Source organism: Camelus dromedarius, chromosome 12 (genome assembly GCF_036321535.1).
Source record: "Camelus dromedarius isolate mCamDro1 chromosome 12, mCamDro1.pat, whole genome shotgun sequence".
Lineage (NCBI taxonomy): Eukaryota > Metazoa > Chordata > Mammalia > Artiodactyla > Camelidae > Camelus > Camelus dromedarius.
The window spans coordinates 2,515,907-2,535,219 of record NC_087447.1 but is presented as its reverse complement, the minus strand read 5'-3'; the positions used below and the strand labels follow the sequence as shown (position 1 = coordinate 2,535,219).

At 52.8% G+C, this 19,313-nt stretch overlaps 1 protein-coding gene across 7 annotated transcripts in view; it reads left to right on the top strand.

The window, feature by feature from the left end:
- Nucleotides 1-1,982: 1,982 nt before the first annotated feature.
- Nucleotides 1,983-19,313, top strand: part of NADSYN1 (NAD synthetase 1) — a 31,158-nt gene continuing 13,827 nt past the window's right edge. For 3 of the 7 annotated variants that reach the window (XR_004135610.2, XR_004135611.2, XM_031447985.2), the window contains exons 1-9: nt 1,983-2,174; nt 3,741-3,801; nt 5,862-5,978; nt 9,877-9,930; nt 10,343-10,432; nt 16,718-16,769; nt 17,623-17,711; nt 17,858-17,975; nt 18,535-18,666. Coding sequence is in view for 4 of the 7 variants with exons in the window: in XM_031447985.2 (XP_031303845.1) it covers nt 2,090-2,174; nt 3,741-3,801; nt 5,862-5,978; nt 9,877-9,930; nt 10,343-10,432; nt 16,718-16,769; nt 17,623-17,711; nt 17,858-17,975; nt 18,535-18,666 (798 nt within the window). In the remaining 3 variants the exon portion in view is untranslated. The remainder of the gene's footprint in view (nt 2,175-3,740; nt 3,802-5,861; nt 5,979-9,876; nt 9,931-10,342; nt 10,433-16,717; nt 16,770-17,622; nt 17,712-17,857; nt 17,976-18,534; nt 18,667-19,313) is intronic. The other 4 variants (XM_064492012.1, XM_031447984.2, XR_004135609.2 and 1 more) reach the window with 3 other exon arrangements.

The following is a 19,313-nucleotide window of genomic DNA, read 5'->3' as shown; positions in this document are numbered from 1 at the left end:
CATTAAAGATTATTACAAGATATTGAACATAATTCCCTTCTATTTTGTTTTATTGTATCTTTTTGGCCTGTGACAATTTTGAAGAGTCAAGGCCAGCTTTTTGCCAGTGTCTCTCGATTTGGACTTGACTGTGTTCCTCGCCTTTGCATTTAGGATATGCATTTTGGAGAACGATAATACATTCCATAGATACTGTGTCTTCGTGGATCACGTTGGGAAGCAGCACAATATCACCCTGTCCCATCACTGATGGCAAGTTTCATCATGTGGTGCAGGTGGTTTCTGCCAGAAGACTTCCTTTTCCCTTTCATGATTAATGAGTAATCTGTAGAGTGAGGTTCTGAGACTATGTAAATACCCTGCTCTCAAATAACCTTTCATCCAGTCATCTATCATTTAATGACTCTTGCCTGAATCAGATCTCTTGATGCAAAAGAACAATTTTATAATTTAATCAGGCTTTCAATATTTATGAGTTGGCATTTCTCTGTAAATAATTGCCCTCTCTAATTTATGGGCATGGATTAATAGATGTTGTTGTTGTTCACTGAGTTATGATCCTGTACTGTCATTAACTTTCTTTTTAAGTCATTATCTTTTAGATACCCAAATTGTCCTCTGCTTGGCCAGTGGGAACTCCTTCAAATGGATTCCTTTTTTTTTTTTTTTCACATAACATGTTCCCATCATTTTTTGAGAACTTCCTTATTTTCTGCTACAACCAGATGTTGGAGGTCCTTCCCCAGCGGAGGCCTAGAACCAGCCATTGTTGCCAGATGTTTGAGCAAAAAGAGAACTGACAGATTTCTGGTGATGAAACTTGCCCCCAGAGTGTTGAAGTGAGGATTAACTGAATTAACAGATACACATTTTTGTGCTTTTCTGAAATTTCCAAACTGTCTACATATGTCTATGAGCAAGTTCTACTTTAAAAACAAAAAACAGGGGGGAAGGTGTAACTCAGTGGTAGAATGCGTACTTAGCATGCACAGGGTCCTGGGTTCAATCTCCAGTACCTCCAACAACAAAATAATAATAAATAAAGTTAATTACCTCTTGCCCCCCCCATTTTTTAAAAGAATGAAAAATAATAATAAATAAAAGAAAAATATTTTTTAAAAAACAGTTAACAGATTTCCTTGAAACGTGAAAACGTGTATGTGTGACAGGCAGCATTGCACACCAGGGGGAAAGGACGGCCTGTTCCACCCACGGTGGTCTGCCCGCTACTTTACTCATGGGGGGAACGAGAAGTCCCACCCTGACGGAACTGAGGAGTGAAATGTGGAGAGAAAACCTGAAAAGCTGCTAATAGTGAATACGTTCCAACGCTTCTGGGAGGGAATTGGGCAATAGTAAAGCTGCACTTGCGCATGTCCTAAGGTAGGCAAGCCCAGGTTGGTGTAGCCCCTGGAGGAACTGGCGACTGTAGGCGTAGAGAAACTATAAGTGGTCTCAAGGGAGACGCCTATTGGGCTGAAAGTAGCAGTGCGCGCGTGCAAGCGCGTGTGTGCTGGCACAGCGCTGCAATAACTTAAGTTCCTGTCGGTTAAGAACAGATAAAGTGTGCTTTATTCTCGCAACGGAGTACCAAACTGCAAAAGTAACGAGAAGAATACAACTAATATTACAGGTTGCAGGGCGGGTGGTGCTGAGGACAAGTTGCAGAAGCGCATTAAGCTGCAGTTTACGGGGAGGTGCGGAATAAAAGAGAGGGGTGGAGGCAGCCGCGCAGGCCTGCACTTTCAACTGTGCTCCAGGACCTGGAGACCGTCCCACCTGCTTGGGTCAGCTTTGGGGCGGAACGGGCGGGGAGCGCGCTGGTGGGCCCTCCGCGGACACGAGCTGCCGGCGAGCCTCTCTCCTGCGCAGGCGCGGCCGTGAGCTCCGTGGCCTGGGGCGGGGCGACCGGGGCGGGGCGGGGCGACCCCGGGCGGGACCTGACGCCGCGGCTCTGCTAGCCTATCCCACCAGGCCTGGCCGGAAGGGGTTGGGCGACCCGGAAGGATCCACGCCGCGGCCGCCTGTCTCGCTGGGACAGAAAGACCCACTATCCGGCCGGCCTCCTGCCTGGGCGACTGCGATCAGGATGGGTCGGAAGGTGACTGTGGCCACCTGCGCGCTCAACCAGTGGGCTCTGGACTTCGAGGGCAATTTGCAAAGGATTTTAAAGAGTGAGTCTGGGGGCAGCAGGGGGCGGAGGGGCGAAGGTCCACTCTGGCCAGCCCGGTTTGCTTGTGAGAAACTCCCAGGCGTGGGCGCGGGGACAGATAAGATAGCCTATCTTATAATGTCCATGCCCATGCCGGTAGGTGCCCAGGTCCTCCTTGTGGATGAGGGGGCGGGGGTGGGGTATACAGTGCCTGGGAACGCGTGGAATGGACCCTGGAGAGGGAGACAGATGGGAGGGCTGGGGCGAACCTGTCCTCAGATATCTCTGGGGTCCCGTGTGGCGTGTCTAGAGGTGAGTTGCGCATGCTCGGAGGTGTTTAAGGGGAGAGGGTGCCAAACATTGGCGAGGATGTTGTGAAAGAGAGCCCCAGGATCGGGGGTCTCTGCCTGCAGACCATCTTGACACTGGTCATTGGGAGAAGCCCCCCCAGAGAGGGAAGTGGAATAGGGGTGAGCCCACCAGCTTGGAGACCGGGTGTGGTTGTTCTGTGCGGGGTCACCATATAGTTACCAGTCTCCTTTGAGAGTGAAAGTTTGCACTGTTAACACCTACGCCTATCTGGGGGGCTGCCTGAGCAGCCCTGCAGGTGCGGCCACCTCAGGGCAGGGCTGCCAACAGCAGGAAAAACAGAATGATTCAAGTGAGGGCATCTTATCAGCCATATGCCCTGGACCTTCGTCCTTTTTATTTTCATTTTTAAATTCTTATTTATTTATCTTTTTGTTTGCAATCTTTTTTATTCAACTGTAGTCTGTATATAGTCTCTTTTATACAGTTCACAATGTTGTGTCAGTTTCTGGTGCACAGCGGTCAGTCATACATATACACACATATATTCCTTTTCATATTATTTTTCATTATAGGTCACTGCAAGATATTGAATATGGCTCCCTGTGCTGTACAGTAGAAACTTGTTGTTTATCTACTTTATATGTAGTAGTACCTGCAAATCTTGAACTCCCAATTTATCCCTTCCCACCCCTTTTCCCCCCTGGTAACCATGTTTGTTCTCCATGTCTGTGAGAGTCTGTTTCTGTTTTGTAAATAAGTTCATTTGTGTCTTTTTTTTTTTTTTTTTTAGATTCCATGTATAAGTGCTATCATATGGTATTTTTCTTTCCCTACTTTCATCTTTTTAATTTTTTCCCATATCAACCTGCTTTCATCTCGTCAGAGCTCAGAGCAAATTTATAGTTGGCGTGAAGACAGGCGGTCCTGGTGGCCAAAGCTGAGTGTCCACTCAGCCAGCCTCCCCTCCCCAGACTGCTGCTACTTATACCCGGAGGCGGATGGTGCCTGCGTCGGTGCCTTCAGGTCCTGTCTCCTTCCTGAATGTGGTCTTCTGTATCTGCTGGTTAATAAACGACCAGGGTGTGACTCCCCAGCCACCTCGCTCCTCCTTGGTGCTAAGGGTCAGCCTTGCAGGCCCTGCCTGTGTCTCATTTCCTGCAGGTGTAGGCAGGGTCTGGGAGATGCCCTCTGGTTTTTTTATGACACCTACGACAACCTCTGGACAAGTTGTAGGTGCTGAAATTGCCCCTCTTTCTCTCTCTCTCTGTACATGTAGGCATTGAAATTGCCAAACACAGAGGAGCAAGATACAGGCTTGGACCAGAGCTGGAAATATGGTGAGACACCGCAGGGTGGGCAGGTCGGGGTGTCTGTACCAGCTCCCCTCGGCCGCTGGTATTTAGAGCTGCAGACGTGCAGGCCCGTTTGGGAGAATGTTGGAAACCCACGGGTGGGCCTGCCTGGCACCCTTGAACAAGAGCAGGCCCAGCAAGGCTGGGTGATCCTAGATTCTGACGTCGAGTAACATGGGGTAGGAGTCACATAGGAACTCAGTGTTACGGAGTCCAAACTCGTTCTGCTCGCCGCACGACAGGCCAATAAATCGGAAGACGAGGTGATACTTTATTCAGAAAGCCAGCAGACCGAGAAGATGGGGAACTAATGTCCTGGAGAACCATCCTCCCCAAGTCAGAATTCAGGCTCCTGTTATACCAAAAAGGGGAAGGTGTGGTTGGTTGTTGCAAACTTCATGGTGTCGGAATCCTCTGTTCTTGCAGCTATCCGCTAGGTCAGGTCATGGCGACCCTGTAAACCTCCAACAGGACGAAAGTTATTCTCTGTTATGCAACTTTTAAATCTCTATATGAATGGAAAAATGTTATACCCTTAAAGGTCAAAGGCTTGAGAATGGGCTCACCTGTCTGTTTCAGGCTCTAGGCAACATTCTTCTATAAAAGGTGCAGAACCAGTGTGACTTAGCCCAGGAGACAGAGCACAGAGTTAGAGCTAAAGGAACAGATCTCATATGGAGTCAGATTTGTTTTTTCCTGTTACAACAGAGGGGCTGACTTTTCCCAGGGCAGGGCTGATTTCAAAGCTGGCTAGACCGCAGGCACGGGCCCATCTGGTATTGCACTGGTGTTTGGTGTCACGTGTGGCCTGGGAGCTACCAGGGAGTGGCATCCCACGAGGCAGGAGTCTGTCCTTGGAGAGGAGAGGACATCCCAGATCTGAATCCTTCACCGGGCATCTCCCCGACTCTGTTCTCATCAGAGAACCAGGCTCTCCCTCTTACCAGAAATAGAGGCCTAGGGCAGTGCCTTTCCAGGCATTAAGGGTGGCAAAGACCAGTTTGGGGGTTTGTGTTCACGGTTGCAGAGTTTGCTCAGCATTTGCAACAGCACTTCCAGGCTGCTGCGTAGCAGGAAGCCAACTTTTGGAAGATTTAAAAGTAGTTTACAAATACTCTCCATTTCATTATTGGGACCCCCGGACTGAGAACTTACTCTCAACAGTCTTCACATTTTATGACCTCATTAAGCATCATATTAGTTTTCTGGGGCTGATCTAACAAAGTCCCACAAACTGGGTGGTTTAAAACAGAAGAAATATTTTCAGGAGGCCAAAAGTCCAAAACCAAGGTGTCGGCCAGGTCCTGCCTCCTCCAGGCTCTCTGGGAGGATCCTCCCTGCCTCTTCCAGCTTCTTATCTTGCGGCCACAGCCTGCCAGCCCCTGCCTCCATGTTCACAAGGCCGTCCCCTCTTCTCCCTGGGTTCTTCTCCTTCTGCCTCGCGTAAGTGACAGGTGACAGTGACACTTGTCATTGGATTTAGGGTCCACCTGGATAATCCAGGGTCATCTCATCTCCAAGTCCTTTACTTAATCACATCTCTAAAGGCAGTTGGCGGGGGGACACCATTCAGGCCACTACAAGCTTGAGGATCTACAGCAAGAAGCTCAGGAGCAGCCGTGTACATGGCGTCTGAGTGGTTGTTAGCGACCCCTGTGCCCAAGGAACGTTTTTCTCTGGGTCCCGCTTTGTTTCTTTTGCATCCCTTTCTCTGTGTGATTTTGGCCACATTAAAGGTTAAGGAAAAAATCCAAGGGTAGGCACTTGGACATGTGAGAGAAATTCTCATAGTAACTTAAAACGATGGAAAATGGAGAGGGCCCAGTGTTTCTTAATATCCAATAAAATGCATGGTTTTTTTTTCCAGCAGTGATTCTAACTCTGGCTGCACGACAGAATCTCCTGGGAGGCTTTAAAAAGATACCAGTGCCGGGTTGCACCCCTGCACGTTCTGACCCCCTTGGCCCCCAGAGCCCTGCCCCGGCCCCATCCCCCGGCTCACCTGGGGTGTCTCGGGGCTCACCTGCCTGCTCCTCCCTCTACAGCGGCTACGGATGTTGGGATCATTATCACGAGTCGGACACCCTCCTGCATTCGCTCCAGGTCCTGGCTGCCCTTCTGGAATCTCCCGTCACTCAGGACATCATCTGCGACGTGGGAATGTAAGTGCCGACGGGGCGTGCGGAAAGGCGGTCTCGGAAAGGGGGCAGTTCAAGGAGATGGTGCGTCCAGTGCCGTCCTGTCGTCGGGGGTGTGGAATCTGCACATTTCACAGATGCAAAAGGCCTGGTGTAGGGGCGTGGGGCTTGCTCCCTCCCTAGCGCCACAGACGCCTACTTCCCCCCAGTGGAGGAAGTTTTTTGTAAGTTCTTCCAGGAGCTACTGTGCACGTGGGAACGTGCTTTGTACAAGTGGGAGCACGGTGTCCCCGTCACACACACAGCACATTCTTTACTTAATGGTTAGTTGTGGGGGGATTCCACGTCACCCCCCGCCGACAGGCTGTTGTGGGTACGTGGGTGTGGGCTCCCAGGGGTAGTGCGCATGGGTAGGTTCCTCAAGTGTAGATGTATCTGGTGTGGGGCCTGCAGGTCTAGGTGTGGTGGTGCAGGTCCGTGCAGTGCGGGCACATAGGTGTAGGTGCAGGCGGTGTAGGTCCACGTGGCATTGGTCCTATAGATGCAGATTCTGGAAGTTGGATGCATGTGGAGGGAGTCCCGTAGGTGCAGGTCTGCATGGTCTGCGAGCACACCTCGGAGACCTCGCAGGTTTGATTCCAGACGCTGCAGTCGAGTGAATATAGCAATAGAGCAAGTTGCACGACTTTGTTTCCCAGTGTGTATAAAAGTTGTGTTCACGTTATACTGGAGTCTATTAAGTATGCAATAGTACTGTCTAAAAATATGCACATATACCTTCCTTTTAAAATGTTTTATTGGTGAAAAGTGCTAACCATCATCTGAACCTTCAGTGCATTGTAATCTTTATGCTGGGAGGGTTTGAAATATTGTGGGGATTTCCAGAATGTGTCGCAGAGACAGGAAGTGAGCAAAAGCTGTTGGGAAAACGGCTCCCAGAGACTTGCTCAAGACAGGGTTGCCACAGACCTTCAAGATGGAAAAACACGCAGTGACTGCTAAGCTCAGTGAAGCAGAGCGCAGCAGGACAAGGTCTGCCTGTGGGTCCAGACGGCGCGCTTCCCCTGGGACTGCCCCCGTGTGTGTGTGCGCGCCCCGTGTGACCAGAGCCACCGCTGGTCGTCCTGTTGTCTGTGTCTGCGTCCTCAGTTTGGAGTGCGTGTGTGAGCGCAGCCGTGTTTGCTCTTCCCCAGCGTCCGCCCTGCATGTGTTCTGCACTGCACGCCCACCGGCTGTGACACCTGCGCGGTGGGGCCTCTTTTAAGCAGTGAATAGACGGGATGGTTAATCCAGTTTGTTCAATTACATATGTATATAATTATATATGTTAGTATAGGTAATATTAATATATTAAAATTAATGTAGTATATAATAAAATTATATAACGTTTATATAATTCTATTGATATAATATATTGATGTATTAACATTAATATAATATATACTTAATAATTATATTAATATAATTATCTGATTTAATAGTTTTATTACTATATTAGTATATAATATAATTAGATATTACTAATTAATATAATTTATTATGTATTAGTATTAATATAAGAAAATATACTGCTAGAATAACAATTTGCATATTATATATGTTTATATATACATTTAATATGCATATAACACATATATATAATTCTTGATATGCAGACTGCATTTGTTTCCTGTTGTGTTGCCGGGACAGATTGCCACAAATGCAAAACACAGAACCACACACATTTTCTGTCTCGTGGTTCTGGAGATCCAAAGTCTGAAATGGGGCAGCAGCGTGGCTGCTTCTGGAGGCTCCTGGGAGAGGATCCGTTTCCTCACCTTCCCCAGCGTCGAGGGGCCGCCCACGTCCCCTGGCTCGGGCCCCCTCCCTCCATCTTCAGAGCGGGAGATGCTGCCACTCCGGCCCCGCCTGAGTCGCCACGTCTCCCCTCTGACTGCCCCGCCTCCCTGTGTGAAGACCCCTGTGGTTATGCTGGGGCCTGGGGAGCCCAGGACGGCCGCCTCGGCTCAGGAGCCGTAACTTGGTTGTCATGCTGCCGAGGTCCCTTTGCCTCGTGAGGTGACATGCTCACAGGTTCCGGGAATTGGGACGGGCCATCATTTAGGGGGACTTTACGCAGCCCACAACACGGGCTGAGTAAAATTCTTGCCACTTTAGTATGTTCCCTAGTCGCCGTGTTTTCTCTCCCTTGTTTCCCTTTGCCTTTGGTTTGTTTACTTTGGTCCGCTTCCCGCCGTGGGCCTTAAATTTATAATCCTCTTTTTATTTTTCTACTTTTTACCCATAAAATGTTAGCAATTGTATTTAAAGATATTTTTCCCTTGAAATCTGGTATTTATGTGGATCTGTCAGCTCCACTGAACAAAACAACAGTGACACCCCAATGTCTCTGGTATTTGCCACCTTGAATTGTCTTTCCAAACTGCGCTCCAGGAAAAAGGGATCGAGCCTCGTTCCAGCCCTCTGTGGTCGGACGCCTGTCATCCCTGGTGCCGATCATAAGCGGCTCCAAATAAAGGAACCTTTAAAAAGCAAAATAAAGAGAAAACTTAGAATGATCGACAATTTTTTTAAAAAAACTATCTTACTTATTTGCTTTCATGATGTATGAAGTTGAACCTTTTTTTGTTTGTTTTTTGGCCATTTGTGACACTGTCTTCTCTTTTGCCTAAAATTGAAGTGTTTGCGTCTAATTTATTTTAAGAGTTCTCTATATATGAAAGATACCAGCCCGTTCCCACGTAAGATAAAAATACAGCTCCTTTTATGTCATTTGCTGTTTAGTTTTATGTTTTAAGCCTTCCACTTTTCTTGTCGTGCTTTTTGTGTCTTGGTTTGGTTCGAGAGGCTTACTCCAGTTGGAATTCAGATATTCACTGTGGGACTTGATTTCATTAAAAAATATAAGTTAACCTCCCGCTCTGAACACATCTTTGTGCAAATGTGAACACAGACGGTTTGTGGTTTGACCCGGGGAGGAGTGGAAACCGTGATGGTGGAGTATGTCCTGGTGGCATCCGTGTGCCGTGGCCGTGCCGGGGGCTCCCCGCCAGTGACCTGCACTTCAATCCTGGCTGGGAAAAGGGAGCAAGGGCAGCGTGGCTCAGCCGGTGCAGGGCGGGCTGGGGGCCGGCCGCCCACCCTGACGGCCCGCGCCGTTGCTGGCCTGTGTCGCTCCCTCCCGCGCCGCTGCCTCGTGAGCTCACGGCCCGGCAGCCGTTCACTGGCCCCGTTGGCTTTCCTCTGACAGTCCAGCCTCGCAGGTGCTCCTTACGGCCGTGCTTCTCTGGTGCCTGCTGCCTTCCGCCCTGAGCTCCTGTGTCCTCGCCCTGGGCTGGGCCCCTCTGCCTGGGCTCTGCCCACCTCGGCCCAGCTCTGTCCCGGCAGCAGCCAGCAGAGCGCCCCGGCCTCCGGAGCGCCGGCCCACTCCCCTGCACAGGGGGAAGGTGCCAGGTGGTCAGGGAGGAGACCTGAAGCACAATGTCTGTCCTGAGAGGGGTCCAGAGAGAGTGGGGAACAGATCTGTTCACCCCCGAACCCCCGCCCCTGTGCGGGTCCAGCAGTGCCCGCCGCCTGCGCTCCAGGGCCCCCAGGTCAGGAGAGGTGCTGCGAGGGAGAACAGGGACGGCGCGGGGACTTGTGCCTGACGCCGGCGGGGGGCGGAGGAGGGTGGCAGCAGGGATGCAGGATCCAGGAGGGGAGGAAGAGCCCTGAGCGGGAAGGACTTTGTGCTCAGTAGAAGACTGTCCTGTTTTAGAGCCTGTGCCACGGGAGGAAGCCTTGGGTTCGCTGTTAACTCTGGTTTGAGAATGCCACTGAGGAGCCTCCCAGTTCTCGTAGAGGACCTGGAGAAGCTTCACGCTGAAGCAGACGTGGGGCTCTGCTCTTTGCAGACAAGCGTGTATGTCCCCTCTCTCCACAGGCCCGTGATGCACCGAAATGTCCGCTACAACTGCAGGGTGATATTTCTCAACAGGTGGGTGGCCGCCAGGAGCAGAGACCCGCCTGCCCCTCCTGGGCTCAGGGCATCATCCATGGGGGCCGTGTGCTGGGGGGCGGCTTCTAGAAGCACCTTAGTGGGGGCTGGAGTACCAGGCAGGTGACTCAAGTTCACCGCTTCTCCGGATCTCTGCCACCACTGACACCTTCAGGTCTTAGAAAGAGAGAGACCGCAGGGTGGGGTTTGGGGACGTGGGGCCCTGTTATCTGGAAGTCAGTCCAGGGAGGGCGGCCTCGTGCTGTCCCCTTGCAGACCCCGGGCATCAGCTGCCCGCAGCGCACGCCTGCTGGGTCTGCACTGCCCTGAGTGTCCGGGTGCGTGGACCCCTGGCTGCTCCTAGTTCTGGGGCATGTTCGTCTCAGGAGTGGCCTCGTTCCCCTGCCTGTAGGAGGATCCTGCTCATCAGACCCAAGATGGCCCTGGCCAACGAAGGCAACTACAGGGAGCTGCGCTGGTTTACCCCCTGGTCCAGGAGTCGGTGAGTGGCTACCCTGGTTTGTGACCGCCTCTTGGATGTTTCCGAAGCATCTTCCTGTGCACAGCCTCGGTGCAGGTCGTGGGGGAGAAGCACAAGAATTCAGGGCAGAGTCCCCGCCCCCATCCCTGTCACTTACGTGATATGTCTGTTTGGATGCTGCTGATTAATTTATAGCCAGTTTATCACAGACCGCATAAAACTCTCCACATCCATCACCGGTCGTCAGCATTTTACATCTGGTTCTGTGTGTCAGGGCTTCTCAGCTCCAGCCCTGTCGCTTTGGGACTGGATCGTGCTTTCTTGGGTGGGGGGCAGTCCTGTGCATGGAAAGGTGTCTGGCAGCACCCCTGGCCTCTGCTTGGTAGATCCATCCATTTGTGACATTTTAAAATGTTTCCAACTTTGCCACATGTCCCTTGGGGACAAAATCATCCCCAGTTGAGACCCCCTGCCCAGTATCCTTCTTACAACTGCTTCTGTTTATTTCTTGCTGCCGCTGGCGCAGATGGAATCTTTAACATGATGGCTTCAAGTGGGTAATATTTCTGTGTGTAGAAGCCTTGGGATTCTGTGTGTTGCCTCCTGTAATTGGCCCCTTACTGCGTTCTCTGCGTGGGGCTGCTCACTAGTCTATTGAATTCTTTAGGTTTTTTTTTCAAGTAGAAATGATGTCACGTACAAGTACTACGTTTGCTTCTTTCTAATATTCCCATCTCTCATTTTGTTTTCAAAACAGCTTTTCTTTGCCAGCATCTCTAGAACAATATTCTACCTCATTTCTAGAACAAATGTCTTGGACACCAGACATTTCTGTCTTTTTCTCGACTTGACTTGGAAAATTATTTCTATTCTGCATTTGGTTTCAGATTTACATCCAACTCTGGTTATTTTTACTTTGAAGCTTTAAAATTAATTGAGAATGGATGTTGCATTTATCCTGTCTTCTAAGCATATGTTGAGGTGAGCATGGAGGAAGTCTGTGTCTGAATAAACTCCAAGCGGACGTGGTATATTAACCTTTCTTTCTGTTTGCTAGCATCTCTTCAGGATTTCCCTCTGTTTTCTAGAGTTAGATGCCAGTATTACGTTAGTTAAAAATAATTTTTAAAAAAACTTTTTTCTGTACTCTGAATGCTTTAAATATTGTAGGAGTGACAGTGTTATTTAATAGTATGGCTGAAATTCTCTTTACAATTAGGAATGTTGTACCAAATAGCGTTTACTTTTGCATCTTTTTATCGAGGTATAAATAACATGCAACAAACTACGCAGATTTTCGTTGCTTTCTGTTTGACAGTTGTGTGCATTCGTGCAGTCACGCCCTAAAGAAGACAGAGCCGTTTCCGTGGCAACTCCTGCCCCTCTCTCTCCAGACGACCCCCCAGGTCACTTTGTCCCTTCTTAGATTTCACACAGATGGAGTCACACCTGGTACGTTCTTTCATAACCAGTTTCTTCCGCTTAACGTGACGCTTTTGAGGCTCATCCGATGGCTTATTCCTTTTACATGGTGCAGATAGCTTGTTGTTTTATATAATAATACGGTCTTAGGAGTCATAAATAATTCCAGAAGCTTGGTGACAAAAGCCAAATACACAAACCACTCCCCCGGCTCTGTCCCGTCTCTGAGCCCTGCTCCCCGAGCTGTTCTTTCTGTTTTCCATTTTCCTCCTTTCTACCGTAACCTCTGGGTTTTGCCTCGGTGTTTCTTTTCTTTTCTTTCTTTCTTTTTTTGACCCTCCTGTCCAGATCTCTCTGGACTCCCGTTTGAGATGAGTAAAAGTGCCATCTGCAGATTCCTAGCAGAAGGAGGCGTGCTGCCTGGCCAAACGCAGGAACTCTGTGGGGTGTGCCACAGGGGCCGGAACCACCCTCTTTCTCCTGTGCTTTGATAGTTCGTGGACCGGGGCCAGGGCTGGCCGGGCATACGGGGACAAGTGGCAGGTGATGGAGTCGGGAGAACAAGAGCAGGGGCACCAGGCTAGTCTGCTGAGGTCCAGCAGGGTGAAGGACCTTGGGCTGCCCTGGGGTGCCCAGGGCCCCCAGTGGCTGTGGGAGTGGGGACTCAGGGGGTCAAGCTGACCCAAGTTCAGTACAGATTATTCCGATTGCTGTTGGAGAACAGGCTCTTGCCTCGCGCAGAAAGAATTCAAGAGTGAGGCAAAGTAAGGTGAAAGCAAGCTTATTTAGAGAGAGGCACGCTCCACGGACAGAGTGCAGCAGAGAAGGTGACCGGCCTCGGTGTCTCTGAGCGACGTGCAGACGCTGCCCGTCTGTGGTCCCTGCTCTGGGAGAACAGGGCAAGCGCACATACGGCCTCACCCTTAGACTCTCTGCACCCCCTCTTCCTAATACGGACATTTCGCAGTTTTATGGTTAAGTTTGTTAAAAAACAAAAATTCACCCAAGTGAAGCTGATGATCTGATTGGCTTTACTTGATGATTCAGATGCTGGGCAGCGTCATGTCTGGTAAACAAGGGCGTCCGAGGGCCTGTACAAGACGGAAGGTTCTTCTGGGCAGAAGTGGGGCAGGACAAGAAGACATGAGCAGAGAAAAGGAAGGATGGTTCAAGCCAGGTCTTCCTTCCTGGGGAGGCGGCGGCAGGGTCTGTAGCACACAGGTGACTCCCTAGAGTGGTCAGAGTTCTCAGAGGGGATCAAACTGCAGCGAAGTCTTGGTTTGCAGTCTTGGGGGCAGGGGACTCTGTGTGGGTCTCGCTGTTTCTTTCTTCCTTTTTTTTAAAAATTTTTATATTTAGTTTATTCTGACCGGTCGCAGCTCAGCACTTCACGACCGGCCAACGCATCAGTTCACAGCTGAGCTGCAGGCTGTGTCTGAGCCCCTGTATCTCCCCGCATTCCTCTGCCAGGAGTCCACCGGCGTCCAGTTCCTTCCATCTCTGTTCTCTGCTCTGACTCACCCCAGACTCCAGACGGGCGCTTCCTGCCCCCCAGGCTGGCTGCACAGCCGGCACCCCCTCCCCATCACAGTCCTCTGGGACTTCTCTTCCCACCCTCCAGGCTTTGATCGGCTCCTGGGCAACTGTCTTCTCCAGCCTGTTGCTCATTTGCTGGAGCACAGCAACCAGTACCGTTCTGTGACTCTGCCATCACCAGTCAGTTAGTTAACTGAGTTCTGATACTGTCTCCCTGGAGGCAGCATCAAACCCCACAGGCTCAGGGCTCAGCCCCACAGAATGCCCCCCAGGAGCCCCGCCCAACTTCAGGTGTCAGTCACAAGTCTGTTACCGAACCAGGTCCGCTTGCCTGAGGTGCAGCAAACCAAGGGCCGAGGCACTGAGGTTTGCAGCTGTGTGGTCAGGCCCCCAGGATGGCCGCTCTCGTGCTCTCTGCACATCCGCTGCTCCAGCAGTCCCTCCTCACCTACAGCCACTCGCCTGACTGCCCTTCCCTCCTAACCTCAGAGCCTAGCCAGTCAGTGCCTGCGTGCCCGCCCCCGCCCCCGCCCGCGCCTGTTCGAATCTTCAGATGCGAGCTGTCTCCACGTGCCGGTTTATCGCAGGGGTGGTAGGGGACACGCCCCTCTGCTGGTTTCCCTGATAACTGATGAGGCAGCCTCCTCATTCTTGTAAAACGACTGGGCTGCATGAAGCTGGGAATCTATGCTGTTAAAGAGGGGAAAAAAGAAAGAAAACATTGCTAAACCGAGTTTAATCAGTGGAGGCAGTTTACAGGCAGAGGGGTCTAACGAGCCGTCCCTCAGTCTGTTCCTCTGCAAGACCAGCTCAGGGATTCCTGTTGGCCGCCAGTGTCTCTTAACTCCGGGGGGCTCAGTTCCAGTCCCCCATCTTTGGATCGTTCCTCAGTCTTGAAGACGGGGGTCGGTGACCACTCTGGCCACTTCCTGCTGAAGACGGGTGGAGGCCTAACAAGAGGCTGAGCAATGAAACTGCTTCAGATTTGACTGCAAATCCTCACAAATCCCAGGATGAGGCCAAGGCTTTGGGCTTGAGGACGCGAGGCAAACAGCAAGTCGAGAGTTGTGACGAAAGGGGGCGTAAAGGGCGGCACACACAACACCGGCACCCGGTCTAAGCAGCCCTCAGATGCAGGCCGGCTCCTGCCGGGACCCACGAGAAGGTGCTTCCTGAGAGATCGAATCCAGGTTCTTCTCATGAGGACTTTTTTTGGTGCCAAGTTGCCTTTTGTTCAGTTTTATCTAAACAGGTGTTAGCTTCTGCTGTGCCGCTGATACCTGCGGAACAGGGGCTGTCGGCCACTACGCAGCGCCTCCTTCTTTTGCTGAGCTGTGACCCAAAGCAATCTTACCGTCTAGCGGTCTCTTCTGGCCAGAGAGGCGTCAGCCTCCGCAGGGAGGCTGCGGCTCAGGCTGCCTCCTTCCCTGCTGCTCCTCAAGTAAAGGAAAGATTCGCAGTTGCAGGAGGGACCTCGGGCACATGAGGCTGCGGCTGGCAGCTGGCAGGTACTGTTTTGGGAACAGCTGTGGTGTCCTTGAGTCTGATACCATCCGGAAGGTTCAAGTCCTCAGTGAGGCCGGAGCCATAGCCCAGTGGCCGCCCGGCTGTTTCGGATGGCCGCACCACAGCTAGTCTAGTTTCAGTTTTAAATGCATTCTTGCGTTGGTTTCTGTTGTCTCTAACTGTGAGTACACATCTCAGGTTCACTTTTTTCTTGTTTCTAATGTTGAAATGTTAAATTCTTTCAGGCCTTCACTCCCTTGATTTTGCCTGTAGAAGGGGTGGCAGGAGACACTGAGCTCGAGCAACCAGAGGCTTTCGTTTTGGTATAATTAATTTTTTAAAAAACAGATTTTTTCCCCTTCGGGAGCTGTGCCAAAATGGCAACAATAAAGTGGCCCTGTGGCTGTGCCCTGCTTTGGTGACGGGCCCGTCACGGTTTCAAGGTGCTCTTCCAGGCCCTTGTAGGAGACCAGAAAAAAGGCCCAGTTCTTGACTGCAGAGAATCTAAGAATCAGGTTAATTTCGTTAAGTCTTAGGTGGATGCCCCAAGTCTGAGTGTGGTAAGACGGGGGGCGCGGGGTCGGGGGGGTCCTGCATCTCCCAGGGGGTGGGTAGAGAAGACAGCCGTCGGCATGGCCAGAAATGGCTTCTCAGCAGGACTGCGCTGCTGGGGCTGCTCCAGAGGATGTTTGCTGGGGAGGAAGGACATTTGATCAGAGACCTCGCGAGCTGTGCAGAGCCAGGGAGGTGCAGGTGCCGAGGCAGCTGGACGGATGCGCCGGGCCGGCCCGAGGCCAGCCTGGAATGACTCACTGCTGCTGGGGGGTTGGTCCTTGATACTTCGGCTCTCTCCTGAACTGTGCGACCCTCATGAGCCGTCCGCTAGGTTCAGTGGCTTTGGAGCAGAGAGTGGGGAGGGTGGGGGTCCCCGATGGGCTTGCCTTCATCTGGTCCTCAGTGCATCTCTGCGCTCAGTGAGGGAGATGGTGAGGATGAAGGGAGAAACCTTTGGCAGCTCTTCCCTTTAAAATGAGTTTTGAGAGGGCGGGTACAGCTCAGTGGTAGAGCACATGCTTAGCATGCACGAGGTCCTGGGTTCAATCCCCGGTATCTCCTCTAAAAATAAATAAATAAACCTTTTTGCTTCCCCTCCAAAATAATTTTTTTAAACGAATTTTGAGGCAGCAACATCGTCATCTGCACACCGGCAGGTGGTGAGCTGCATGCTCACTGTGTGGTGCCGAGGCAGCTCTGGGGGCAGAGGGGTCCGCGGCTGCTGTTCCCTTCGCTAGTGAGGGAGGAACAGCGTCAGCCTCCCAGTTTCTAAGCTTTTAAAATTTACTTAAGTGAAAACCGCTGAAATCATCCAGAAGTGCAGTACCATGGGGTGCCTTGTACCAAAGTTGTGTGTGGAACTCTTGTCCGTCTTGTACAACTTGGAACCTCGTTTCTATGATTTCAGGGATGAAACAGGTTTGTCATATGTCGGGGTAATGCGGTGTGGTCTTTCTGGTCAGGGGCTCTGGTCAGGAAGTCCACCTGGACTTCTCCATGGGGAAATAGCTTCCTTTCAGATCATCCCAGGACCACTGTCCATCAGGGTTGGGGGGTGCGCACCGCGCGTCTCGGTGTCTCGTGGCGGGCTGCCCAGCTTCCCGCCGCATCTCCTTACACTTCCCTTTCATCCGAAGCTGGTAGTTACGGCCCGTGTGACTGTGTGCCTGTCCCTTTGCCGACTCATCCGTTCCAAGCTCTCTGCTTGATTTTGGCTTTCCACCCGGACGCCGTCCTGCGTGCTTTCCAACACGGCCCTCCTCAGACCTGCGGTGGTTTCCTTTCCAGGCAAACAGAGGAGTATTTCCTCCCCCGGATGATACAGGAGCTGACAAAGCAGGTGAGTCTCCATCAGTTTATCACCCTGTTGCTCTGAGCCCTGGTCTTCTCCCAGGAAGATGGGCTCAGGATTCCGGCCCTGCCCACGTGGCCAGGTTTGCCAGGCGCCCACAACAGCCGGCGTGGGGTCCCGTGTGAGGGCTGTGTCTGGCAGAGGCATCAGAACACGAAATGCCGGGCTGACACCTCGGTCTTTGCTCTTGGTGATGAGCAGTTGAGCTCACACATGTCGGGGAACCTGACCAAGAACTCTGGGACGCGGTACAGAATGATGCTCCTGGGGTGGCTTCTTGGCTGAGTAAAGCAGCAGCACGAGTGAGGCTCTGTCCCCGAGAGCGGCGGCCCTGCCCTGCGAGCTCCCGTCACCTGTGGGTGGTGAACGGGCTCTTGGAGACATGTGCGCCTGCGTTCTGCTTCCAGCCCTGTTTCTAGGGTGCTGGTGGCCTGTCAGCTCCTGTGAGCTTTGGAGGGCCCGGCTGGGTCGTTTCTGACACAGGACGGGCCCTTCGGGAGCACACATGCTGTAAGAAGAGCGTCAGGGAGGTCGCTGCTGTGTGGACGCCCACCTGTGCTCCCGGGAACTGCAGGAACCAAGTCATAGTCAGTCATGGCCACAGTCAGGCTCAGAGCCTAGCTTCCGGTTCATGAGTGGTGTGACCGAGGCCCTGGGGTCGGCAGAGGAGATGCTGGCTGGCCCCGGCACCTGGGCCCCAGGTCCAAGAAGGATGCATCTGGGTCTTGAAACAAAATGGCACCTTCACACAAGTCTCGTGCGTGACTCTTGGGGTCCTGGCTCAGTGTGTGGCCTGGCAGGATGGCCGGGAGCCGTGAGCCCTGATTTGTCCCGACTGCAGGAGACCGTGCCCTTTGGGGACGCCGTGCTCGCTACCCTGGACACCTGCATCGGGAGTGAGGTCTGCGAGGAGCTCTGGACGCCCCGCAGGTCAGCCCCGCCTTCCTCGCTGTCAGATCCCCAACCTTGCTGGGCCCTGAGGACCGGAGATGTGCAGGCGTCCTGGCGGGCTTGCAGGGCTGGGGGGTCGGGCTGGGGAGGTCACCGGTCTCCCCTTCACCCTTCTCTGCCCGCAGCCCGCATGTCGACATGGGCCTGGATGGCGTGGAGATCTTCACCAACGCCTCGGGCAGCTACCACATGCTGCGCAAAGCCCACGCCAGGGTGGATCTGGTGACCATGGCAACCACCAAGGTAGGCGGCGACCGGGATGCTGGGGTGTGTCTGTCTCCTACCTGTGGCCGTCAAGCGGCTCCTGGGCTCACGGCCCAGCCGCCCAGCTTCTGGGCCCTTGACCAGCACACTGGTCTTGGGACGAGTGACACGGTGACCAGGAACCAGGGTGCCCGTGGGCACCGCAGCAGCAGGGCCCGGGGAAGGCCTATAAGTTGGCGGCAGCACGACTCGAGGGGCCGGGTTTGCACGTTCACGGGTCAAGGCTGCGTTCAGCCAAGCCGGGTTTGACTCTCAGCTTTGCGACGTGGGGCTTGTCTTCTCTGAACCTCCACCTCTTCTCCCGTCCATCAGAGGTGACAGCGCCCACCTTGAAGGGTTGTTGGGAGGTGAAATGGACACTTAATGAGGCACCTGGTACCTTGGCGGCCAGGAAATCACAGCGGCGAGGCGTTGCCTGGACGCAGGCATTTTCTTTGCTGGGTTGGGGGTGGCGTCTGAGGCTTCATACGTTTGGGCTGGTGGAGGGTGAGGCTGGGGGACCACAGCTGACCATTGCCGTCTGCCCTGCATTTTCCAGAACGGTGGGATTTACTTGCTGGCCAACCAGAAGGGCTGTGACGGGGACCGGCTGTACTATGACGGCTGTGCCATGATCGCCATGAACGGCAGCATCTTTGCCCAGGGATCGCAGTTCTCCCTGGACGACGTGGTACGTGGCACGCGCCGGCCCAGCCACGGCGGCCGGAGCAGCGTGTGCTCCTTTCCCGGTTGGTTCTGTCCTTCAGGGCCGTGTTCTCCATTCTCTCCCGTAACCAGGGTGTCCAGTGCAGCCCCGGGGTCTTGCTGGTTTTGATTGCTTCCTCTCTCATTGGTGAGGGAGGGACTCCCACCTCGAGGTTACAGGGATGGCCCCACACAGCACGCTGGACAGATGAGACCCAAGGCGGTTTATCTGCTACAGGGGGAGGAGGACGCCTCGGCCTGCAGGGTCCCCCTGAGGCTGCCCTTGGGCCCCAGGGAGATGCCAGGCACTGGGGAGGAGCAGGCTTTGTGACAGCGGGTGGATGACCCCTGGGTCCTCGGGAGGAGGTGATGGGTTTGTATGAAGAAACCTCGGCTGGTGGGGAACTGAAGTGGCCCCTCGGGAATGAGCAGGCTCCGTGCCTGGTCCCCGCGATAAGAGGGTTGTTTGGCTGGGGGAGCTCCACCCGGGAGCAGAGCGGGGAGGGGCTTGCAGGTGGGGCTCCCCAGAGGCCAAGGCAGCATGTGTAGGTACCCGGCGGCTGCTGGAATGTCATTCTAAGTGAGGTAAGCCAGAAAGAAAAAGAAAAAGACCATGTGACATCACTCGTGTGT